At 38.5% G+C, this 27,097-nt stretch overlaps 1 protein-coding gene across 1 annotated transcript; it reads left to right on the forward strand.

Moving 5' to 3' along the window:
• Positions 1-749: 749 nt before the first annotated feature.
• On the forward strand, positions 750-25,744 carry trim24 (tripartite motif containing 24). The gene is made up of 18 exons (XM_066724302.1): positions 750-1,569; positions 6,302-6,420; positions 11,288-11,441; positions 11,731-11,863; positions 13,738-13,854; positions 14,658-14,772; positions 15,756-15,902; positions 16,860-16,974; positions 19,252-19,616; positions 20,125-20,295; positions 21,340-21,451; positions 22,149-22,206; positions 22,557-22,692; positions 22,789-23,042; positions 23,472-23,601; positions 23,985-24,059; positions 24,454-24,609; positions 24,872-25,744. Exons 1-18 carry the CDS (start codon positions 1,287-1,289, stop codon positions 25,067-25,069), a joined length of 2,838 nt encoding a protein of 945 aa, XP_066580399.1. The 5' UTR covers positions 750-1,286; the 3' UTR covers positions 25,070-25,744.
• Positions 25,745-27,097: the final 1,353 nt, after the last annotated feature.

Genomic DNA, 27,097 nt, shown 5'->3' on the forward strand with positions numbered 1-27,097 from the left:
GAATGGAAGAAATATTTGTTTTAAATCCTCACTGCTTCCTCTTGCCTGCACTGCTCACTGGTTGTTTGTATGTTTTTGAGTTTTAACTGTTTTAATTATTTGTATTATAATTTATTTTATGAACAATCATTCATCTGAAATATTCCTCCGACTGGCCCCGGTCCCGGATGCTACACAAGTTTCTACAACATAGCTTATATTGAATACTTATATTACATTGATATTTTTCCTTGTAAGACTAGACTTCTTGCTTTAATGCACACTGAACCATGCTCAAAGTTGACAAAAAAAGAAAATATATCAAGATATCTACTATATATTTGAGCCAACAAATATTTACATTTTATGACATTTACATACATTTTTACATATTAACATTAAACAGATCAAGAACAAGAAGTTTGATTTATCCAAAACCTGATCTTGCAGATGGACATTAAGAATGGTTAAAGGAAAACGAATATACTTTCCACCAATACAAGTGTAACTTCTACATAAGTAAATACTTACTACCACTATGTATTATGAGCACTATTAGCCTATTATGATTATGTTGATTATTAATAATAATAATATTAAATGTCCCACCCAGTACAGAAACCAAATAATTTTGTTCAAGTATGTGTATTTGTGTGTCTGACTGGACGTTTACATTATTATTTACATGCACTACTCAATTAAAGATTCAAATGAGCAATTATTTCTCCCAGGCTGCACAGCGGCTCATTTGTCTCCACCCACTGTCGCGACCGCAGCGCTGCAGGATTCGCAGAGCACCCTGGGAAATGTGTGTCTGTGCGCCGCTGCTGTGTTTGTTGAGGGCCTACGGGATTGGTGTTACAGCCGACAAAACATGGCAGCTGGAGTTTAGATGACTGCAAATTACAGCTTTTAATTGCATTTTGAGCGCATTTGGTGTTTTTGCGGTGTGACGGGATCAACGCCGAACCGTGTACAGAAAGATGGAGAGTGACGTGCCTGCCTCTGTGTGATGATACAACAAGCTTCGGGAAACGTGAAGCACAAGAGGATGGTAAACACCGAGGATTGCACTTTGAATTGGCGACAGTAATACGTGATTTGTCGTTTGTGTGGCGACAGTAACGGGACCGAAACGGATGCAAGATTTCAGTCTTGTTCTGTTACACTGGAAACTTAATAACCGGGGGACGACATACTTTTAACGAGCCGTGTTGTTATCGTTCGTTTCATTGAACCGGGGGACGATAGCCGCCTAAAAAGTGGGAATTTGGCAGTGTTATAAATCGGTATAGACTGATGAAACCATGGAGGAAAGCACAGAAATAGCAGCTGGCAAGGACTCTGTGATCGTGGTGGAAAATGAAGCCGAAAGCATGCAAATTGAAGAGGAGAGCCCGAAGCAGCGCAGCTCCCTGAATCTGCTGGACACCTGCGCCGTGTGCACCCTGAGCTTCCAGAGCAGAGAGCCGCGGCTGCTGCCCTGCCTGCACTCCTTCTGCAAGAAATGCCTGCCGCCACCGGCCAGGTATCTGATGCTGCCCGAGAAGAGAGACACCTCTCTTCCTGGGGAAAATGCAGCAAGATCAAGTAAGTAGACGTGCTCGACTGCAAGGGGAAAGAAAGCCAGTCTGTGAAGCTGCAAGTGCTTCCCAAACTTGTTGGCGAATACAAATGCATGGCGTGTAGAGTTTTTTTTTTTTTGCTTGTGCATGTTCTCTCTTTGCACCAACATACAAATGTGTATCAGTAGTTACGACACCTACTTTTGAAGCATTGGATAGCTTGACAGAAGAACTTGGTTGCTATTGCACCACCACGTTTTATGCAACAGAAGTTATTTCACCACCATCGCATTGCTGTGGTCGATTTTATTTAATTCCTTTTTAATTTCCAGTTGAGATTTGTCTGGCCACTGTAGGCTTTGCACCCTTTTCGTGGACAGGAAGAAACTAAAGAGACAACTTTGATTGGAAACGCGATGATGCTACACGCATAAATAGCATATGCAAAACACAAGAGGGGTTTTAAGAATAATATTACTTTTTCGCAAATTGTGTCCATAATGGAAGCGCTACTTACCGGTCCTTGCCTGCTGTAGAACCTGTAAAAAGGAGTAATTGTCATTTGTTGTCATATAAGGTGGCATAAAGCCCATGTAGCCTATATTCAGTGGGTTTAATCTACATTATTGTCCAGGCACAGCATGATCTTGATGCCTACACTTTTTTGTTGTTGCATGGGTGTTGGAGCTGAGGAAATAGGTCAGGCAGATCAACTTTTGCATAGCATGCCAAGAGGAGTCCTTAGGAAACCTCTGTACAGTTCCTGTGCAGCATTAGGCAGGAGGTGATGTTTCAAATGATCATCAGTGGCTGTCCAGCAACCCCATCAAGGAAAGAAATACCAATTTTGAAATTCCCTGCATTCTGTCCAATCTAAAATGAACAAACCTGCTATGCAGTATACATGCTAACACAATCTCCAATGTTCATTGTCTTATTAATTTGGAATAGTGTTGTTTGATGAGTTTTCTTTTATTTTATTGTTTCCCCCTCAAAGTCCTTCTTGCAGCTTATTGGATGCATTTTCTTTAACATGACATTAGCATCAGCTGCAGCCTATTGGATCAATTTTGAAGGATATGAAAAACACAGGATATAAAGTTTTACAACTGGGTAGTAATTCAGTTGTACTTGTCATTTTAAAATGAATATATGGAAAAACCCAGCCCAGCTGCAGTTGTCCAGCTCTGGATTTTGCAATAAAATTAAACTGGCCATTGCATTACAAAAGTAAAACTATAATATATTCAGCATCTCTTTCTGTGTGTACATATTTTATCATAGCTTTATTACTTTGGAACGCTATGAAAGACAATGTTTTTATCAGTTTGAAAAAGCACACATATTAATGGAGTAAAACTGATGTCCTAGTTTAACAATATTCCTATATAGCTGATTGAAATGCAGCAAATGTGATTGCAACTTGGAACTTGGAACTGCAAAATCTTCAACTTTGTGTCACTTTTCCACCTTATAGTAATGACAGTTATGATGAATTGCAATGCATTAGACTAATACATTTAGTTAATTTACATTTAACTAATAATCTTACTGTAATCAGATTACAGTTTGTGACTTCTTGTAATCTATTGCTAACAGAAGGCTCATGGCTCTACATTGTAGGAAATGGGTCACTTGGTCTAAGTTGCTGCACTGTACTCTAGTCCATAAGATGTCCTCCATTGCAATGCATGTATTGTGAATTATTAGGCTGCCTTCATATATAGCAATTCAAATGGATCTGAATTCTAGTGTCATTAATGTAGATCACTGGTTTCTGTTCAGGGTGTAGAAACTTTCTTTGCTGTTCTCTAAGTTAAATCAGATAAGTTTTTGCTGAAGCCTTTCCTACCATGACACACCATAACACTGCCAATTACTGTGTGCACTGCATCACATTGATCTAATTCTGATATAAATTTGACAAAGGTGTAATATTAATGTAATATGTAATGTGCTATGTGGAATACATGAAAACTGAACTTGTAGGTGTGATGCTTTACTACAGTTACAATATTATAGTCATTGTAATGGATGCATACCAAATCTTAAACCTGTTCACTTGTGGTTTTCAGTTTCTGTTACCTTAGATAGCGATATGAAGGAAGTGTAAAAATAGTGTCTGAATCGATCACATTTCATTTAAGCATTGCTAACCTGTATAGCGTTTGATGGATGCAAATCTTAAAAACCAACAATTTATTTATTTATTTTAATTTATATTTTGTAAGACAATGTCCTGTTCGATTTTAAGATAATGTTTTAAATGTTTAATTTGATTGCTCAACCTGGTGCATCATGGAAAGGCAAAGAAATTATTCATCGACTCACAGTTCAGAACCTGAGGCCGTTAAACAGCAAGACAAAACCATGTTATCATACTCCAGGCTCTAGGAACCTATTTAAAGAGGTCACAAGCTTCAATCATGACATGCTTTTGAGGATAAAGAAGAGAGACACAAGACACAAGAGGCAGCAGCTTAAAATCACAGAAAAGCAAGTGAGAGAATTTGATACAGGACAGTGTTGCTCTGACGTGTTGTCATGACTGGACATTTTTGTCAATAAAGTCAGTATATTTGAGGAAGGAACACCACATTATTTAGGTTGGGGAAGTATTGCTAAAAATTCGTAGAGCTTCCGAGTGGCCGAACTGTGTGCTGACTATTGTTCTTAATGTCACGTGTTATGTTGAGGACCTTTAGCATTCTGATTGGATGTCATTTTCTGGGCCAACAGCCAATGCCATTCCAGTGTGTGGAACCTGAACTAATCCAATGTTTCGTGGGCTTGCAGTCGAACAACCACTCCTGTGGTGTACTGAGTGCTTGTAATCCTATGGTTTTATCTGCTGCATTACACTTGAAGAGGGGTGGGAGCGGGGAGAGGTCGCCTATATTGTTGTCTTCATCTTTTCAGTGTTCATGCAAAGGGTCTTTGTATTAAGCTGAGTTAATTAAGAATTCAGTGTCTCTAGATAAAAAAATATATAGTTCCAAATAATAATAAAAAAAGATATATCTCAGACTGTCAAGTCAATAAGTAATTCTCTAGAGAAAGAGGATTCAGTATGATGATGTACGTCTTGAAGTACACGAGAGAGATTGCTCTGAATATGAGATGGACCCACAGAATGCTTGCACGATGACAACAGACCAATACGGTCTGATTTTAGAAAGCTTGACATTTTTGTATCCAGACTAATGTCACAGATTACTTGTTTTGCATAATATTTGATAACCCTAACCATGCAAAGGATGTGTATGTTCAAATAATGGTAATAATGGAAAGCACATTTATTTTAGAAAGAAACCGCAATTAGGCCATGAAATAAAATTGTTCATAAACATTTCACAGGGGTATTGGTGGTTGAGTCATTCTTGTGTGAGTTATACCAGTGGTGCGGGTGTTGATGTCAAAAATATATTTCCACCACCGTTTAAGCAAGATTGTATAACCCATGTATTCATTTAAGCTTTGTGTATTGCTCTGGAGAGGCCTGGTGCAATAGTTGTGTTTTGCTGATTTTTAGAAAAACTTTTTCGTCCAAGGCTATAGAGAGAACAGAAGATGAAAGATTAGCCTGTGATAAAGTTTGGGGTACCTCACTGACGTCACTTAGTTGCCCAGCAACCAAAAGCAGTAATCTTCTATATGATAGTATGTTATTTAGAAAAACTGAGTCTTCCTGACTGGCCGTCTCCCAAAATATTCAACTGAATATCTAGAACTAAAAATGAAACTAATAAAATTGCCATTAACAGCTGCTCTCGACCAAAAAAAAAATCAAGAAAACAAAATAAGGAAATAACAACTAATCTAACCAACATATAAAAGCAGGCCGGTATACCACAAAACCAATATCACTTTGCAAGGGAAAGCAAGATCTGCAGGTGAAGAATCCCTGTATAATGTTTTATATTAATGCTAGCATTAGAAATAGTAGCATGTATACAGACTGAGCAAATCATATCTATCAGGCTAGCAATAGTCTGTTAGAAATTCCTCTCTATGATAAAAGGAACACACAGTGGATAGAAGCCAGCAGGTGCTCATTTGTTAGGATGTTTGTGGACTTAATTGTTTCTCCAGACTGGAGAGGTCCCATCATAGTGATTGATTGACGACTGTGGGACTGGATGTCTCGCAGTACATCAGAGGAATCCACCTGGTTTCCGCATCCCACACCTCCCCCAGGAAGACAATTACAAATGTTCCAGAGGCCAGAGACCTGACCCCAAGGCAACACTTCTTGGGAGCACATGACTGGACCCTGCCCACAGAACCACATGTCATGTTTTCTATAAAGGCTGTTACACTTTTTGTTATGGAAGACTCCACTGAGGCTGGGCATGTTAAATATATTACTCTCTGTATTTCAAATCTGCTGTTTTTAAAGGAGGGTTCAACAGCATGCATCAGAGATCACTCCATTTACCCTGTAAACACAGTGTACAAGAATTGTGGCGCATGTGAACCGAGTATTTGGAATGTATATTCAAACTTGAATATTTTGAAAATGTAAAATTCAGACTACTTGTGGAATGTAACTGAACTAAATAGTGAAATTAAAACCCTTTAAATATGGTTCATTTTTTACTAAGAGATAAAAACTGTCACAAAATTAAGGAAGAAGTTGTATTATGAACATGCCTCCTAAGTGACACCGGGATTCTTAAGTTATATTTAGAACTATGTAACATATCTGTATTGTAGTGGCCGTGTTGTTCACATTTTGTCCATTTTGTTTTTTGCAGTTGCTGTGATACGATGCCCGGTCTGCCAACAGGAATGTGTGGAGATGGACGTGATGGACAACTTCTTTGTGAAGGACACTGTAGAAGTTCCCAGCAGCACTGTAGAAAAGACCAGTCAGGTGTGTACATTGAATTGACATGTACAGTTAGGTCCATAAATATTTGCACAAGGACACAATTGTCGTCATTTTGTCTCTACGCCACCACAATGGATTTGATAGGAAACAATCAATATGTGCTTTAAGTGTAGACTTTCATCTTTAGTGTGAGGGTATTAACATCCAAAATGGGGTGAACAGTGTAGGAATTACACCCATTTTTATATGTGGTCCCCCCCATTTTAGGGGCTCAAAAGTAATTGGACAAACTAACATAATCATTAATTAAATTGTGAGTTTCAATACGTGGTTGCAAATCCTTTGCAGTCAATGACTGCCTGAAGTCTGGAACCCATAGACATCACCAGATGCTGGGTTTCTTCCCTGGTGATGCTCTGCCAGGCCTGCACTGCAGCTGTCTTCAGTTCCTGCTTGTTCTTGGTGTGTTTTGCCCTCAGCAAGTGAAATGAAAACTCAAATGAATTCAGGTCAGGTGATTGAGTTGGCCATTGCAGAACATTACAGTTCTTCACCTTAAAAAAAGTCTTGGGTTTCTTTCCATGCTAATATTTAGTGTTTGCAGTACTCCAAGACATAATATAAACTTATCAATAATATGATTTGTTTTACAGAAGCCTTAAAACTGAAGTAATGACTTTATAGATTTAAGTCCTGGTTCAGTGTGAGATTTTAGTCATGGAGCCCAGTTCAATGATTTCAGTCAACAGGAGACACTCCACCTGGACTCCACATTTTATTTTGCCAAACTGTGTGATTTACACTTTAATGCTGGTGTGACACAATCATTATTGAAACAATAATCAACACATTATGATGGATTCCATTAGACTTTTTTTGTTTACTTTGCTTAAAGTTCTGCAGCTTTCGGTGGCCTCTTGCATCACCAGGACTTTGTTTTTAAAGCACATGATCACATACTTTATTTTACATAACCTTTTTTTATCCTCCCATATACACTTTGTTATGCTGAAAGTTATCAATTGCAGAATTCAGAGAATTATGAACTCCCAAAGAATTAAGACCAACAAAAACACAACACTGCTTGGGGAAAAAACTAAAAATACAAAAAAAAAACCTGAACACAAAAGGTGGAAATATTTCTTGTATAAATTGTTATTTTTACTTTAATGGTGTAAAGCATACATGCATTCTACCACCAAAGCATGTGTAATGAGATGTCTATTTTAATATCTTTATCTCTTCTTGGTATCTGCAGTTCTACTGAATTTCAGGTGGAGAATATGAAATTCAAATGTGATGTAGAGTTTAAACTTTTGCTGCATGTTGGCCAATGCTGATGTTATTACAATGCTACAGCTGCCAAGACTTATTTTATTTCTTTATTTTTCTTTCAGTAAATGCTTATTTTAAACACTGTGCCAACAGCCTGATGATTTCATAAGTGCAAATACTGACTGAATTCCTTAGGTCAGGTTACCAGCACCTAAAAAATCCAGGATATGATGGCATTGGATTCCATTCAATTTAGATAAAAACACATTCTAAACTTGACTCTTCTTACCAATGGCTCAAACTATACTGCTAAAGGTCTTAGTAAATCTAAAGCATGTAGCTGCATGAGTTTTTTGTTGCTTTGATCACCTATTAAGTTATTTTTTAATTCTGCTGTTGAGTGGGAAAACCTTGAATGGCTACACAGTTCTGTACATGAGAGAGTCAGTCTTGTGCTCTACCTGCTTGCTCTCTGTTCAGCTGATGCTGGTCCACTGAGTATTTGAAACACTGTAGAAATTAGTAGATTTTGTGTTTGCCCACTAAGAAGGATTGCTGGTTTGTAATCAGTGACAAATTATTGTGTGTGGGTTTGATTTGAACATTGCTTCCTTCATGCATTTAATCATTTTCATGTGGTTGGCCTGAATAGTTTAAGAATGGGTTTCTGTTATGTTTTGCAGCACAGTGCAAAATCTCTCTGCTGAAAGCAGCCCTTTTCAGCTTTCGTAACCGTTTGTCAGGACACTGCACAACAGCTCAGCTCAGGTGCTTCCTTCACAGAATGTATGCCTTTTGTTTAGGGAGATTAAATTTGGAAGATGACAAGTTTTAGGGTTGGAGTTGTCCTGACCTCATGACTGTAATACAAATCATTAGTTTAATTAAAATTCAAATAAGATGTAAAATGTAAACACACTATATTAGGATTTTTTTTTTTTTTTTTTTTTTTTGACCTTGAGCCCTTATTTTGTATTGGAATGAAGGGTGGTATATGCTACAAGAATGTATTTAATTCACAATAGTGCCCTTCTTTATCTACTGGATATTTTCATTCTGAATCATCCCCATACCTGTAGTGTTCATACAAAAAAAAAAAAAATACGGAGTTATTGTTAACTCTAGTATGCTTTCATTGCAACACATCACACGGTACTCAAGTTAAGGAAACGGAATTCAAAATATTAGTTTAAAATGAACTTAGACAGGACTAATCATTTGCAGAGCAAGTTTAAACTACTCTGCTGCAAAACCTGATATTTTATTAAAGAGTATTGAGAATGGGTGATGTCTGCTTAGTGACTGAGGAAGGAATGAGGTCTGATGTTCGCTGATTGACGTGAGGAAGGGTGAGGTCTGAGGTCTGACGATTGACTGCAGGAGAGGTGAGGTTTGGCGATTGATTTGAGCAGTGGTGATAGAGCTATTGATTCACGAAACCCGAGTGGGGGATGTCTGAGACTTGACTCCAGTGAGGATGATGTCTTGCTGGCCTAGAATGGACACTGTGTTAGTATTTATTTCTATAGCCCTAGACATGCTACTTTGTTACAACCAATTTACTTTCGAAATGGTGAAAATCAAGTTCTTTCCAACCTTGAAACAGTTGATTTATCTCTTTACAGCTGAGAAAACTGTTTTTTTTTTTTTCTCCCTCTCTCCCCCCCCCTCCCTCGTGATGTATATATGTTAAACCTCTTGATATTGAGGAATGCATTAGTCCTCCATTGACATCTCGGATATCAAGACATGAGGTCTAGCAAACTCATAGTTAAATGGATGGGCTGCTTGAAAAATTAAGAGATCACTGAGCTGATAGACAATGCTATGTTAAAGATGCCAAGTTTGTCTGTATGTCAGAAAGTCATGGTTATTCTGAGAAAGCTTGAAATATTTGCATGGTAATGTCTAATTCAATAGTACAATCCCCCAGTCCTTCTCAACATTACTTCTTTTTAACAGATTTACCTCTTCCCTCTTATTGGTAGTTAATGTTTAGTTCTTTAGCTCGCTTTTTATGAAATAAGTGCTATTCATCACAGTTACTTTTGAACATACACGTCCATTTCATGCTTCGTTTGTCAAAGGCTTGGCAAAATAAATATTCGTATTACAGCTGCTGTACCTTTTGCTTTGCTTGGATTACATTGGCGGGTATCCATGGTAACGCAGACCGCGTGTTGGGACAGCAAATGTGATGCTCAAAGCCAAATACATTTATTTCCAAAATATAATTTTGCACATTCACAGATAAATCATTTCTGAAATAAAATTGCCATGACAATATTTTGTTGTGAAGGTTACCATAGAAGAATATATGATTTAAAATAAAATAAATTAAGTAAAAGATAATTAACTTTATCAAGTCAGTGATAGTAGATTAGTAGTCAGTAGTATATCTGCAAAATGAGGAATGAGGATTCAGTAATGCCAAGTTCTTTTTCGAATATCAATCTGAAAGATGATTGTGCAAATAAGGAGATTTTTCTAATAAGTTGATGGGTCCCCATGTACACAGTTCTCTGGGCAAGTAAATGTTCTGCTGTGGAAGTGAGGACAAACAGTCTATAGTGCAGAGTGAGTAGTTCCTGGACTCAATTATTCCAATTCAGTTTGATGGTTGAAAATGTTCAAACTAGGTGCTATCCTGGGGGTCAGGCCAGAACGCTAGGCTTGAACAATGTACTGCGCAGACACACTTCGGTGACACAGATTCGAGCAGGATGAATCACAGACTTGCATTTAGTCTTATGCCTCGTTTCCACTGGCGGACGCGTCCGGCCCCGGACGCTTAAACGGGTGTTTCCACTGGCTAAGCGTCCAGACTTCACAACGGCCTGGTTTTGCAAAAAAAGCTCTGGGACGCGTCTGAGGACGGACTCGTCCGGCACGGCATGGCACGGATGCTTAAGCCAGTGGAACCGAGGCATTAATGGGGCATTGTATTCGAAGCAAAGAATTATTTTTGAGCACCGCATTTTAAGGAAAGGTAATACGAGCAAAGACTGGCCCTCGTGCTCCATTCCTCATTGGTTGGTCTCGCATGGGATTGATGCATCACCTGCTGATTGGCTACTCATCTGGTAGCTGTCATCAGATTTTATGCCCTCCTGTCCTGTTTGATCGTGAGATGCTGCGAGGGTGATTGACACCTTCCAGAACAAAGCCACAGGTTTTATTATGTGAGAACGTGTCAAGACGGTGCCTAAGTGTCTGAGGCCACTATCTCCTCAATGATGGCTTCACATGAAGGTGTAGTATCCCCCTCCACCCAAACTGTGGACTTAAGACAACACATCACATTTTTATAAGCATTTTATGGCCTGATAGAACTGATTTTACTCTTACAGGTCAGAGATGTGGAGAGGGAGAAGAGTTAAAGAATCACCACTTTATCAGTTCTTTTGAACACAATATGCTGGGTGCTTCATGAATGAAAAGAGATCCCCTTCATATTTACTTTGAGCTGTACCAAACATATTTTGTTTATACTGTGATATGAATTCTGTACAGGAACATTTTGTATGCTTTTGTCTTTTGGGATATTGGTTGTGAGAAATCTGGTTTTCGGGCCTTTCCTAACAGTCTGCTGAAATATATTTTTGTCTGTTGAAATCTGACATTTCTCTTACAGCACCAGGTGTGCACGAGCTGTGAGGACAACACCGAAGCCACTGGGTTTTGTGTGGAGTGTGTGGAGTTTCTGTGCGTGACCTGCATTGAGGCGCATCAGAGAGTCAAATTCACCAAGGACCACACCATCAGACAGAAAGAGGAGGTGTCTCCAGGTACACTGCTCACTTCTAACTGCAGACTTCTTTTACGATGCTAGACTGTAACGTTTTTAATTATTCATGTATCATTAATTTATTTATATGAATCTGTTGATCTAAGACAGAAGTTAACGATTTAAAACAAAGAAATAGCAACTCTTGCCACTTCCAAAGTGTTATTTAGCCTCTCTCGCTAATGGATTATGCGCTTTGATATAGTAAGTCATATTAAGTAAATATATTTTTTTGAACAATCTAGTTTATTTTATCTCTGTTGTAAATAAGCAAAATCTTTGTATTACAGAAGTTGTGTGTGTGTCTAATCAGAGGCCTGTTTTCTGCCACGTCCACAAGAAGGAGCCTCTGAAACTGTTCTGTGAAACTTGTGACAGACTTACCTGTCGGGATTGTCAGCTCCTGGAGCACAAAGAGCACAGGTGACTTCTGCTGTTTAATACCTTACCATTACCATATCCTATCCACACAGAAATTTATGCAGCCTTTTTCATGGCATTTTGTTGCTGGCAAGGTCCGTTTGAAAGCCAGCATATCGACACCAGCAATTTTCCACCTCGGGATGTAGTCTAAATGCTAGCAGTTTTGCGGTAACTTGTCTGTGTGAATGGGGCAAGTCTTCAATGACCTTGCGTTGTTGACACAGTATGTTAACGAACTGGCGTAAGCAGTCAGAATAGGGGTGTGTTTTTGCGTTTTGACCACAACACAACAAGGTTAAGCCACCTTTGACCAACAACTTGTGACTGTGACTGTAACGAAAAATGGACCGGGTCATTAAAAATGGTGGAGGTTGAAAATAATGTAGTCGCAGCAATTCTGAGTGTTATTGATGAACCAACAGGTTGATGATGTATGTAATGCTAACAGATGTCAGAAGTTCTATACCAATAAATCATGCAGAGTAGAATTTCTCAATACATAGGCACATGTGTTAGACTGCATTGCAGTGTACACTGATGGTAGTTTGTTTTAAGTTATTTTATTTTAAGGCAGCAATGGCATTTTGCCAGCTTTCAAAGCCAGTGTGAATGGGGATGCAATAGGTAATGCAGGCAGCATTTGCCTCCTTTTTTTGCTGGTATTTCAGCTTGAATGGGGCTATACAATTACATAAACTGTTCAATACACAACAGCCAATCCCTTGAAATTACTTCTGTAAATGTAATTGACTCCAGGTACCGCAAAGGATGAAATTCTAAAGGCCAAACTATTTGTTTTATTGGAAACCATTTTGAAAAGTATTTAGTTGATCAATATTGACTATCAGTTTATTTTCCATACAGACCTTGAAACGTAGTAGGCAGATGTCAAGGACACATGATGATGGCTATCTTAAGGTCATTATAATGCAGTACTATAAGCTTTTATGTTATTGAACAACTAGTCGTATATTTGATCATGATGGGCTTTTGATAGTGGCACAGGCTCAGTTTACTCGATGTTCCTGTGAGGTGAAAACAGAGACTTCAGTGAAGTGCCTATCTCAGCAGTAGGTCATTGACTACTACTCTTCTACCAGTGACAAAACGATCCCTCCTGTTTTGAGGTTTTGTCCTGCCTGAACTTGTCTTTTGCTAACCATCTGACCTTTGCTTCAAAAATAACTAACTGGAAATAAGTTAGTGTTGGTACTAATCTCACTGGGTTGATATTTTACAAACTCCTGTTCCTCTGTGTAGCTGAAAATGCAGAATTAAAATAATTTTCTGCTATATAAAAAAAATCTGTGTTCACATTTTTTAGTGCTGGATATTTTAACATATACTCACCCATAATGTACATTCATTACTTTCCTCACATCCAGATAACTAAAATAATTAAATTTACTACAACATGCTTACTATCCTACAACTTATTATTTTCAGATACTGTAAATAAGTTGAGAAATTATAAGTTCTGGATTGATATAATATATTAATTAGGTGTTAACTGTACTATACTATTCTTACAGTATCACATTTTATGAAAAGGTAAAAGTGATCCTCATTCATAACCAGCTTCTCCAGCAGGACTGTACACATGGAGGAACCTGCACCAGTGTGAAAGCAATTTAATTTGCTATCCTGCCAACACTGCTGGTTTAACTGTATGTTGCCAGTGCCACTCCACTACATTTAAGTACATTGGCTGCTGTCTTCTCTATTGTTAAACTTGTATGTTTGATCCAAGCAATATTCAGCTGAGAAATAATGATCCTTTTATTTTTAATGTTTAACATGTATTTTTAAAAATGTCATGCACCTGCTCAGTTGCTGTCAATGTAATAATTTTCTCCCCCCCCAACTTTCTGCAGATACCAGTTTATAGAAGACGCCTGCAAGAATCACAGAGAGTGTCTTGAAAGCATGACTTTGCAGTTACAGGACAAAAAGAAGGTTGTTGAAAGTGTGTCAGACATCATAAAGAACAGGTATTGCAGTTATAATTAAAGCCTGTTAATGTTAATGACTCTTAAAATTGAAAAGGCACAGTGCTTTTGTGAAATGCTCAATTTAAAACAGGCTATTTCAGTATAATATTACAATGGATCTAGCCAGTGTTGTAACTGGAAAAAACCTCTGATATGCCTTTGGCAGTTTTGGCCTGGAGCACAACTGGCCAGGAGCCACTGAGGCAGAGAGCCTGGAAGCCATCTGGGGAAAACTCGGCTCTTCATAGCGGTGCCACCTCTGTGTTTTGTAGGCGTTTCGACTGATAGATAGGCAGGTGCCATTTTACATGGGCAAAGTGGAAAATAGCAGAAGGGTTTTATAGTATGTTAGTCCGTTGACATGTGCTTTGTCTCTCCCTCCTGCAGTGCAAGGGGGTTTGTGGTTCTGAGCTGGGTTTGATAATTGGCAATTCCAGATTGGGGGTGACAATGGAGCACGAATTTAATTAAAAATGTATAATAAACCAGATAATACACATAAATAATTGATACCCGTTGTGGGATTTTGGGGGGGGGGGGGGGGGGGTTATGAGTGTGTGTGTGTGTGTGTGTGTGTGTGTGTGTGTGTATATATATATATATATATATATATATATATATTAAACACTAAATTGACTAAACTAAACTAATCATTGAATGAAACACTGAACTAAACTGATCATTGAATGAAACACTTTCTCCCATACGATTATCCTGGAAGTGTAGATTTCTCAGCCTCTAATCAGCTGACCTTTATGATGTCAGAACTGTCTATACTTTTTTTTTTTTTTTTTCCTTTGTAGACTTATCAAAGTTGATGAAAATCGTAAGGCAGTTGAGCAGGAAATCAGCTTGGCGATATGTACTTTAATAATGGAAATTAAGAGGAAGGGGAAGGGGTTGACCAATCAGCTGGAGGTAAGTTCGATTTTGTTTTTCTTGGATGCTTGGTTTATAAAGAAATGAGCAGAGCATTCTTGTTGGTGAGTTGTGCCCACTTGTAGCTTTTTCTATTCCCTCAAGCCTTTTTTTGAAATCGCCTAGTATGTTCAGTGTAGGTACTTGTGAACTGTTTAGGGATAAAAAGTGAATGTATTTTTTTCGCCCCCCTCATGACTGGCTTGAGGCTCTTGCCACTCTCAAACCACTGCCAACACCCACACAGGACAGACTCATTAAACCATCTGCTTCTCCGCAGCTTAACAACAACAAAAAATCTATTGCATCTATCCAAAACTGTTAGAGAACGTAAGAAAGGGAAAGGAGTTAGTTTTAAAAAGAGAAACATTTGACACATCAGTGCTACTGATTGGCCTGTAGTATTAGAAACCTGAAAGGTAACAACAAATGCTCATCTTCATCTGAGTTTTCTTATTAGTTTCAGTCCTGGTAAATGCTGTGTTTTAAGTGACAAATTGGCTAAAGGGCTAAGGCTAAGGCTAATAACTAAAACTGTGTTGCTGTTATTTAGACAAGTTTGTGTAATTGTTCAGGGTGTGCCTGAGGGGAAATCAAAGTCTGATGTGATTTCAACACTGCCCACTTCCACAATAACAATATTGAGAGGCTTGCTTTCACATTGCTGACATTCACTCACTTCAAATATTTCTGTTTGATGCTTAAATGCAGGAAGAAAAATGTCAGAAGTAATTTCTAAATGTGATTTTAGTTTTCGGGAGCTTCCAATAAGTGGGAACTTTACCTATGTCTTAAAGGCAAAAATTTTAGTCAACAAAGGATTATAAACTTTGGAATTGATCCAGCAGCCCGATTTTGTTCTCTCCAATGTGGATTTAATCATTGGAACTGTAGTAAGTAATTGGGTTTGAAATGTCACACAGGAAGCCCAGATCTTGGTTTCACACTGCATTTCTTGGTGTTGTTCACACTGTTCTCTCTAGGCCCTCGTGAAGGAACATGAGGCAAACCTGAAGAAGCACCAAGAAGAGATCAACTCTCTGTCTAAACAACTGGAGCATGTTATGAACTTTTCAAAGTGGGCAACATCTAACAGCAGCAGCACTGCACTTCTGTACAGCAAACGGCTGGTGAGAGACGCTCGCTCCACGACATCTGGTTCTGTTTAGAACAATATGCATTGTATATTATTTCACTATATTCCTGTTGACTTTGCCTTGAAGTTGTTTGATTCTCTGTAATGTGTCAAAATTTTGGCTAGCTGATTTTAAGTCTTTGTATCTGTGGTGAACACTTGTGGTTAACTATTGATTCCCTTCTAAACCAACCCACTGCTCCACCCACAACCAGGCTCAATGGTTATATCTTCAGCACAAGGCTGATCATAGATATGCAGTGTACCGTACTGGCCTGGTATACTTTCCCTGACTATTCTTGAATTTGCAGAGTATATATATACCAGAGCATACATTTTTACTCCTATAATCTTCATCTCAGACAAAGGCCCTTGCTCATAGACCTAGTCCTGACATAGGCTGACTTAAACTCTAAACTAAAATGAAGCTTTTAAATAACTTATAACTGTTCAAGTGGTCTACCCAAGAATGTGAGAGGCCAGCTGTAATGGAAAAAATTAAAATGACAATTCCGCTATTCTTGACCAGAAATGTTTTGATTTAAAGACAGCAAAGGAAAAGGCAAGAATATTTGGTTCATACCTTTGCCTACAAAATAAATAAAATAAAAAATAAAATAACCTCAAATTAAATTTTTAGCTGTTCAGAGTACAATTGCATTCATATTGAGTGATAGAGACTATGCTTCATCTTAAATTAGATTTGAAGATTGAAATCCACATAAAATGTTCATATCCTGAAGACAAAGACTTTGGCAAAACTCGAGCTTTACAGTAATTGTATATTCCAACACCCATGGTTTATAGTACTGGCAGGAATCCAAGAGTTCAATTTAATTTTAGATTTTATTGATATAGCTCAAGTAATTTAAAAGATGCATTTAGCCCTAGATACATTTATCAGAGCACTTTGTTTAATTTAGCTTAATCATTATTGTGCATTTTATTTCAGATTTTGTATCAAATCCGAAACCTGTTGCGAGCTAAATGTGAGATGCATGTTGTGCCCCAAAGTTTGGTCCGGTTCCAGTCGGGTCCATCCTTTTGGGCCAAGAATCTTGATCTCGGTAAGGTTTTAAATGTTAAAAAGCGTTTGGGCAATGCTGTGATAGATCCTTAAGTGTTTTGTCTAATTACAGCCATTATAATGTAGAAATTAACCTGCACAAAAAAAAAATGCTAAATGTTTTTTTGAATAATATCCTGTACTCTTATAAGGTGCTTCTGAGGCAATACGAAAAACATTTAAATTGAGATTCACAGTGAAATTCTCCCAGAGCCTAAAAAGAATATACTTTTTAATATTTGGAATAAAATCAGTGATTTCTGGTATTAGAACACTTTACTTGATTACCATTATTGTTGTTAAAAAAACCTCAGTGTAAGTTTGTGTGTGCATGATTTGTATAATGTATATAAATGTTTGCTATATTTACAGTTGCTGTTCTGTAGGTTTCTGAATTACTTGGTAAATAAACAAATAGTTAATTAGTTATATTAATGTTGGTTAATAACACTAGAGTGCTATATTAATCTTGCACTGGGGTCCCCCCAAAAATATATTGTCATCAGAACATAAGAAAGTTTACAAACGAGAGGAGGCCGTTCCACCCTTTGTGCTCGTTTGGTGTCCATTAATAACCAAGTGATCTTAGGATCCTGTCTATTTTTGAATGTTCCCAAATTGTCGCTTCAACCACATCGCTGGGGAGTTTGTTCAGATTGTGACGCCTCTCTGTGTGAAGAAGTGTCTCCTGTTTTCTGTCTTGAATGCCTTGAAGCCCAATTTCCATTTGTATCCCCGGGTGCGTGTGTCCCTGCTGATCTGGAAAAGCTCCTCTGGTTTGATGTGGTCGATGCCTTTCATGATTTTGAAGACTTGAATCAAGTCCCCACGTAGCCTCCTCTGTTCCATGGTGAAAAGGTTCAGTTCCCTCAGTCTCTCAGTAGGACATTCCCTTCAGACCTGGAATAAGTCTGGTTGCTCTCCTCTGAACTGCCTCTAGAGAACTGAATATTATCTAAGTCCCTTTGAATAACCTGTGCTGCCAAGATTGTATCTATTGAGCCACCTACTTAAGTATCAACTGCAAATTTGACAAGTTTTCTAACTATCCCAGAGTCCAGATCATTAAATAGATTAGAGAAAGCAAAGGCCCTAATACTGATCCCTGTGGAACTCCACTAACAACCTCACTCCAGTTAGAAGCGACTCCTCTAATCGACACCCTCTGTTTCCTAGACATCAACCAGTTCATAATCCATCTACTTACATTACCCTGAATGCCTACAGCTTCCAATTTGAGGATCAGTCTTTGGTGTGGAACCTTATCAAGCTTTTTGAAAATCTAAGTGTATATCATATTATATTCTTTCATATGATCTACAGCTGCAGTTGCATGTTCAAACAATTCTAATAGACTATGTATGGTGTAATGCAGTTGTGCAGTTATATCTCCAAATAATGCAGGTTAGACTGATTGGTCTGTAATTTCCTGGCTCAGTTTTGTCCCCTTTCTTGTGGATTGGTATGACATTTGCCGTCTTCCAGTCAGTTGGCACATCCTCTGTTCTAAGTGTTATCTGGAATATTTGAGTTAGTGGCCTATAAATAATTTCCCTAATTTCTTTAAGTACTGTTGGAAATATATCATCTGGCCCAGGTGATTTGTTTGTTTTTAATTCTGCTAGTCCCTTTAGTACCTCCTCCTCATTTATCCTGATCTCTCTTAGGGTTTGACTGGACTGATTGTTAACCTGTGGCATCCAGTTTTTCTTTTTTAAAAACCTCTGTGAAATACTCATTTAGAAAATTTGCCACATTTTATTCGTTTTCCAAGATGATTTCATTTTTGACCTTTATCTGTTTCACTTCCTCCTTTTGGTGTTGTAGTATTGAAAAAAACCCTCTTTGCATTAGTTTTAGCTCCAAGAGCTATATTTCTTTCCATTTTCCTCTTTGCTTTCCTGATCATTTTCTTTCTCTTGATATTTTTTTGGCAAACTTCTATTAAACCATTTTGGCCAATGTTTTTTTGGTCCTCAATTTGCTAAGTTCTGGTACAAATTTCTCCTGAGCCTCAAGTAGTATATTCTTAAAATATAACCATTCATTTCCGACTGAATCTGTATCCAGTGTGCTCCAGTCTACCTCTTCTAAGTGTCGCCTCAGACCTTCAAGGTTTGCTTTTCTAAAATTGTAGACCATTGTTTTAGACTTGGTCCTTTTTTTTTTCTCCCTGGCCTGGCACGTTGTACTGGAAGTATTTAGGAGAAAACTACTGTGGAGGTTCTGCTCTTTAGTTCCTTTCCTAACTCCTAATTGTCCTTCTTCCTGTTCTCAGGCTCTCTAGTGATAGATTGCCCTCCTGCCCAGAACAGCAGCTCTCCAAATGCCCCAATGATGCTGAACCATGCCGGTCAGAAACCGGGCGACTCCCGACTGTTGCCACAGAACACCCTGGCACAGCTGCAGATGCAGGTGGAGCGCCTGGCTCACCACACTGCCCGGCGGCAGCAGCAGCAACAGCCCGCTCCCTGGCAATGGCATCAGGCGCAACACATGCAGAGATCTCCCCCAGGGGGCATGCAGGGCTCCAAGATTCAGAGCCCTACAATGACCTCCCAGCAAAGCCCCAGGTTTGTCACGCAAGGTCCAGCCCCTCAGAGTCTCGCCGCAGCCCCCCAGAACTCTGGATTCCTTCATCACGTGAGTTGGTTTTGCACTTGCTTCCCTTTCCCCACCTCCTGCTCACTCTCTTCATGATTTAATGTCTGGCTCTTGGAGTGTGAATTTTCACAATAGGGCTCTGAAATGAGCACATGAGTTTCCTTTGGTCTCGCCAACATTGATAACAATATGAAAAAAGCCTGACCTTTTCCAGTCTCCTAATACAATTAAGGGCACAAGTTTCTAGGCATTTTGTTTGCCTTTCAAATGTATTGCTTGCATGTCTTGCCTTCCTTTGCAGTGTGCCATGAGAGCATAAAGGTCACAGATGTATTTGCACATTTAATTTGTTAGTATTTCATGTTGTGAAGTGAAATGCAAGTACTTTTAATAATAAATGAATTGTGCTTCCCGACTTCTGAGTGGCACGTTTAATTTCCCCCCACTCACGTGACAAAGGCACATCAACAGTGCAGCTCCTCCAGTAGAACTACATTAATCCACTTTTTAAATTTGAATTGCATTTATTTATTTATTTTTTGCACAGCCTCCTCGTCTAATTAATGTTCAGAATCTCAGGGGGGTCGTGAGCAGCTCCAGCATCCCACCCAAACCAATGGAGGTCTTTCAGAATTATCCCCGACAGACACAGAGTCATCAACGCCTGATGCCCAACCCAAGTACAAGCAGCCATACAGCTCATTCAGTTTTCCAACAGGTAAGTAAGATCACAGGTATTCATTTCAGATCATGACCATGCTCAATGTAGAGCATTTTATTTCCTATTCAAGACATTGTTTTTGACATTCACAAATAATCTGTAGTTAAAAAAAAAAAGGAAAATAACATGACACTGTAAGAAGATCCTTTGGAAAAAGCTTGTTTTACAATCCCAGTCCACTGAACTTACTATCCATTATTCTACTTAGGAATGATCACTTAAGATAATCAAAACCTTTAGGTAAAAAAAATATGTATTTGCAAAAAATGCTAATTCCAGCTATTAGCAGGTGATTTGGCATTACAAAATAGCATCAGTCCTGTACATTTGAATTCCCACCTGTGCATGTGTGTCATGAATTGATAACCTATGAAAAGTTGTTTGTACCGTTATGAGAGCGAATGTTCATGCGTATTAGCAACAAAATATTTAAAGAAGTGTTTTCAAAACCAACAATTAAGGACGAAGAACAAAAAATCTAAAAGCTCATTAAGAATATAGTTCAATGAAGGGCTCAATAAGTCTAGACAATCTGACAATCAGTTTTGGTTGAAATAAAAACAGATTGAAGCCACAGGCTGTTCCAAGGACCAGCATTATTTCATTACAAACATTTATCATTGAAAACAATCTATTGAAAGAAGATCCACTGCACTTGTCTATTTGAAACTACCCCTCCCCCAGAAGCACACCCACAGTAGCTGGCTTTTTAAAACTACACCCACTATCAGAAACGCACGTCTCCCTTGAAAAAGTGATCTTAATCGCTATGATTTTAACTGTAAAGCTTCAATCATAAACTGACAGTTAGAGAGGCAGCTCTGAAATTTTTGGTTTGAGTTTTAAACTTTTTGTTGTTGTACATGAATTGTGTCCAGTTATTCCCTGCCATTCATTTCTTCATAAAAAAAATTTTTTTAAAGTGGGAGATGTAATCTGAAACTTCCAGGATAACTGAAAATTACCAAGCAATGCTACTGTTCCAAAGTCTTGTACAACAATGCAAATCTCCAATGTTGCCTTTCATTCTTCTGTATTCAGTTAAACCGGATGGAAGCTACATATCTGGACAACAGGAAGGGAGAAAGTGGCCCATTAATGTCTAGAACAGTCCCATCTCACAGCTTATCTGTCTCATCCCCAGACAGAAATGGTAAGCTTGAAATTCGAGCTCTATCGAACTGTTGGTCTCATTTTATTGTTGGGATGTTCAGATTCCTTTACTGTACATTACATAAAAATATATGTATTTGTGCTCAGCTTGGAAGCATTTTCCTCTCTTTCTCATCCTAGATGGTTAACTTGATTTACTTTTTAGCGTTTGTTTTGTTTCCTGGATTTGGGTTTGTCTGAGGCAGAAGGAATAGTACATACAGTTAGTCATCTTCGTAATTTGAAACCATGTTATTTGGTGCTTGATTTTGTTCATTAAATGCTACTTATCCATCAGTTATGTAAATTCCAAGTTTGAGAAACACTGATTCAGTCTAGACAAAATAAAAGGTTCAGGTTGCCCGGATCTGTTTAAGCTGGAGTGAGTGTGAAGTTTAGACTGTAACTCCATGGATGTCTGCATTGTGTTCTAGGGTTATCAGTGTTCAGCTCTTAAACAATATCACTTCAAAAACAGCCCGTTTGTTTGAATTACAGCTGTATCCATTTTTCCTTTTGCTGTGAATTAAAGCGTTACATGATAGAAAGAAAAGACACTGAGCAAATGTTTGACCGTGACTATTTTAAAAAGCTTGTGTGAAGGGATCTCACTGGTTAACTGTATTAATAATGATACTTAAAGTAATTTTACGAACTAAAACACCTTGTAAAACAGCATGATTGTTTTCGCATTACAGGCCCGAGTCTGTACTCCCCCATGTCCTCAATTTCCATTCCCAATGAGGTCAATGCTTGGTAAGACTTATTCTTTGTGTCTGTCTTTGTGAAGTAGGTTTTCCTAACACTTCTGATATATTTTTTTTTATATATATATGAGAGATTTAAAGGAACAGAATGTTATTTTAGTATTGCATAGTTACACTTTAGTTACTCAAGTTGTGTTGGTAATCTTCAGCAATGGCATTGAAGGTATATGGATGCAATTTTCCAGCGGATGTAAATCCCCTGAAAAAGTCTTCAATATATTTTTGCCTTTTTTTTTTTTTTACCAATAGTGAAATAGCAGAGGAAATAAGAAATCTAAGAGCAAATCATGATAGTTTCATGTTTTTTTTTGTTTTTTTTGTGCGTTTTTGTATTTTCAGGTCTTACTCCCATAAATCTGTACAGTCTCCGAATAAGCGGCCTTTGACAGGCGTGCTGAAGCAGACAGAGGGAGAATCACCCGGCCCTGTGATTGTGGTGAAAGATGAACCCGATGGCGATGATGACGTCACATTGGTAAGAGCAGAGTTTTATTTATATTAAGTCTTAGTCTTTTTGATTTACTGAAACTTTGCGTTCAGAGTGAACCCACATTTTGATTTTGTTTCTCAGGTTCGGTCTACTGTGAGAGCAAATGTCCCAGACAGTACAGAAGACCAAAACAAGATGGTAGCAGAGCGGCGGCCTTCACAGACGCCCTCCTCTGTGAAAGAGCAGCAGACTGTGAAGGGCAGTGGGCTGGAGGACGATCCCAATGAGGACTGGTGCGCCGTGTGTCAGAACGGGGGGGAGCTGCTGTGCTGTGAGAAGTGCCCCAAAGTCTTTCACCTGACCTGTCATGTTCCCACTCTTCTCGGCTTCCCAAGGTAATGACCAAATTACACTGCAGGGCCACTGTGTTTATTAGTTCTGCCACTAGAGGGGGCTGTTCCATACGGTTGTCATCAGAAGTATTCACACCCTGCATTTCAAACTTATTTGGGGATTCATTTAGTGTAATAAATATTTGTTCTTTGCCCTATACTTGTTTATCAGTGTCTAGCAATGCACTGCTGCTAGACAATCAAACTGCAGGAAATGTTCTAGCAAAAATGCCCACACAACACATTTAATAATCTCCCTTGGGAAAGGTTAGATCAAAATGTTAATCCGGTTGATTGTGTCTTCGGGACAAAATAGCTCAATTTCATTACTATGGGAAAATTGCTATCGAGTTTTATTTTTTGTTGTGATGGAGTGTAATTGGGTGATATGACTACCATGTTAATTCATGTATTTTCCATCTCTCTCCGAAGTGGAGAGTGGTTTTGCACATTCTGCCGGGATCTGTCCAAGCCAGAGGTCGAGTACGATTGTGATAGCAATGCGGAAACGAAAGAAGTCAAGGAGGGAGCGTCAAAGATATTGCTGCCTTTGGATAAAAGGGTATGAAAACTTAATCACCCTTTAAGGGCTTTATTACATCCATGTTTTAAATTAAAAATATTTAATTCTTAGCCTAATCCAACCATAACGGTTATACTTTTTTTTTTTTTTTTTTTTAAGTTAATGGAACTGTGTAAAATCATATGCAAATACATTCTGCAGTGCTGGATAAAATGTTAAATCATGCCATGTCGACAAATTGAGCTTTACACTCCATAAACACTGCTGTCTGGTTTGCAGGAAACCCTCTTCTGTGTAATGTTTGGATTTTACAACTGGTCAAAGTGGGAAAGTGGGCCGCTTCCTCTATTTCTGCTACTGAGAGAGATAGAGCTGCATCTTTACTGTTGTGGGCTGTTATACCTGTTCTTGTCTTTTTCCAGAGATGTGAAAGACTTCTGCTCTATCTTTTCTGCCATGAGCTGAGTGCTGATTTCCAGGAGCCTGTTCCTCCATCAGTAAGTACCCAAACATGTAGCATTGGTATATCCATCCCTGATTATCACTCTAAATAAAATATTAAACTGGTTTGTACACACATTTGAATCGATTAGTTGCATCTTGCCTTATAATACTGTGCATTAAAGTTAGCTTTTTATACCTGTAGAAGATGCATGGGTCTACCTCTTCCCTTCACTAAAACCCCAGAAGTCAGTCTGCCTGTGTGACTCTCACTATGAATATAATCTCCCCTTCTATGCAGCTGGAGTCTAAGCATCTGTAATGCTCAGATTACACAGCACTTCATTTTATAATCTGAATTACTGTCTATGGATGTTAATCCTTCTATTGGAATTTAACAAGCTCTGATGCATTTTCTTTTTTCTTCCATGGCCTTTTTCTCTCTTTCAGATTGTGCCAGATTACTATGAAATCATTAAGACCCCAATGGATCTATCTATTGTGAAGGACAAACTGCAGGCGAGACAAGGCCAGTGTTACAGCACCCCGGAGGAATTTGTTGCGGACGTCAGACTGATCTTCAGGAACTGTGCCGAATTTAATGAGGTATAGCAGCCTTTTAACAGCAGACTGCGAATTGTAGGGGTGTCCAAGAGATCTGAACCCTTCTGGAAGGTTGTTGTATAATCGTGAAACTAACTTCCTGCATTTGGTTCTCTTGTTTCTCTGAATGTGAGTGAATGATTGTTTATTCTGAGTCTTGCTGCAAAGGAAAATAAGTGTGTGTGGTAAACAGGAACTGCAATTTGGGTTAATGCAAGACGTTTGCCTTGACTAATTGACTTTGTTGTCTTTGTCCAACATGCAGACAGATTCTGAAGTTGCAAGTGCGGGGAAAACTCTGTCCTCGATTTTTGAAGAGCACTTAAAGACCCTGTATCCTGCGAGGACATTCCCTGAACTGAAAACTGAAGGACCCTGCCCTGAACCAGAGGACCAAGAGCAGGATGAGATCTCGCAGCCCAAGAAGAAAATGCGTAAATCTGTCGACTCCCAAGTTGCATGATGCTGTCCTGACCTCCCAGCCATCAAGAGGAGAAAAGGCATTAAAATGTGAACATTAATTCCAGATTATTACATGTTTTTGCCAAAAAAAAAAAAAAAAAAAGAAAGTGCCTGCCTTTCTCATTAAAGGTATGGAACATATCTGTATAACAAAGTGTTATTTTCTCTCCGAATTAACTGTTATATCTGGACTCTACAGAATGCAGACATGAAGTATACATTGTTGCCCAAATTGAGTTCCCAATGTGCTTCTGTGTAGCGTTTACCAAAATATCGATGCCATTGTCATTAATAGAATGATTTTGTACCAAAAAAAACATACTCAAGCTAATATGCAGGTGATGCAAAGTTTTTTTCTGTCCCCCTTGGATGTTTTGACTAAAGTTTAGTCAATAACTGTGAACCCAGACAAGATTTCTAGTGTTAATATGAGAAGCAATTGTTTTTTCTAATAGTGTTAGACTTAATATTTTGGAACACTGTATGAAGTTGATTTTATAAAGAACGTTTGGAGTCTTTTCAGAAATTGATTTACTGATCTGGAGTGATTTGTCTCAACTGTCTGTTCAACGTTTGTTAGATGCGAATAACAAGAACAGATTTTTACTGATCATTTATTTTTGTGCAATTTTGTTAGGGTTTCTAGTGATGTTCAGTAAAAACATTGTCAACAGCAGTTAGCAATTCTGTTCCCCTTTTTGTGTGTAAACAAATGTAATTTCTATATTCGAACTGCAATTTCAAGGGTTGCCTATATGATGTTCTATGACTTGGTATGAATGAATTGAATAACTACACAAAGAAATAGAACAGAATTCGTAGGATATTTATGCATACACAGGCCCGTAGCCAGCCTAGTGGAAGGAAGGTTCAAATACTTCATTTTGGTGACTTTTTATGCACTAATTTGTGCTGGATTAGCTTGTCTGCTTGTATCTTAACGAGCACGCTTTTTAATGCACCGAAAATATTTACTACAATGTTGTCAAATTGCTTACCAAGATCATGTACCACCTTTTTCAGTCCAAACATACACACACACACACGTGAATGGAGCGCCGACACAGAGGAACACACATCACACATATTCAGGGTAAAAACCTTCTTAATCGTCACTGTAGCTAGCTAGTTCCACTGGACGAATAACGCTACACCCCTCCACTGAGTTCTGTGAAAATCGGTCTTGGAGTTTTGCGTAATCCTGACAGACACAGACACACAGTAAAAACATTAGATACCTTCTGCTCCTGTGGGGTTGACGACTGTTAGCTAGCACATAGCTAGCGTTAGCTATCTTAACTGTTAGGTTAGGTAGTAAATATAACAACCTTACCCTGTTTGGTAGTCTTTTTGAACATATGTTCAATATTCTGCAACAATGACGCTGCTGCTGCTTTCTCTTCCGTCTCTCCTGCTCTTTTCGCCCCATACTCACTATCCAGCTGGATGTCGTTGGCCTCACAGATTTTGCTATGAGTGCATAACGTCAGTTGCTGCGCATGTAATACTCCTGTAAAGGATGATAATAATGAATACAAAAAAAACGGACTTAAATTCTGGACCTTTGGCAGTGATTTGAACCAAACCCCAGCTGGCTACGGGCATGATGCATGTTTCCAAGTCTTTACTATACCAGCATGCTTAAAAACACTGAGTTCCTAAAAAACATTCTCAAAAATAAGGCATTCTACAGGCAGAGTTGATGGCTTTTTCTCGGTCTGTGTAACTAGTTGATACCACTGACCCAAACTGACAGTCCAAGTTACGTTCTTAAACATGACTGTTACTCCCCTGGGCTTTCCTGTTACTTACAGAGTGATCCCAATACATTCTTCTCCTTTGTGTCTTAATTCAGAGCTATATCCAGACTCCATTTTGCTCCTTATCAATTTTGCCTTGGCAGGACTAAGGTGTAAATCGCTGTCTTTTATTGGCCAAAAATGTTTCGATCCCCAGCCAACACCCACAGAAATCTGATTTTTTTTGCAGCGATTATGTTTGAGTATGAAAGGTAATATTGCATTCTGTG

Source organism: Amia ocellicauda, chromosome 15 (assembly GCF_036373705.1).
Source record: "Amia ocellicauda isolate fAmiCal2 chromosome 15, fAmiCal2.hap1, whole genome shotgun sequence".
Taxonomy (NCBI): domain Eukaryota; kingdom Metazoa; phylum Chordata; class Actinopteri; order Amiiformes; family Amiidae; genus Amia; species Amia ocellicauda.

Coding starts and splice junctions, on each gene's coding strand:
- trim24 (XM_066724302.1), top strand. CDS start 1,287: ATGGAGGAAAGCACAGAAATAGCAGCTGGCAAGGACTCTGTGATCGTG. Junction 14,773..15,755: donor GGTTGACCAATCAGCTGGAG/GTAAGTTCGATT, acceptor TGTTCTCTCTAG/GCCCTCGTGAAGGAACATGA. Junction 24,060..24,453: donor AGGAGCCTGTTCCTCCATCA/GTAAGTACCCAA, acceptor TCTCTCTTTCAG/ATTGTGCCAGATTACTATGA.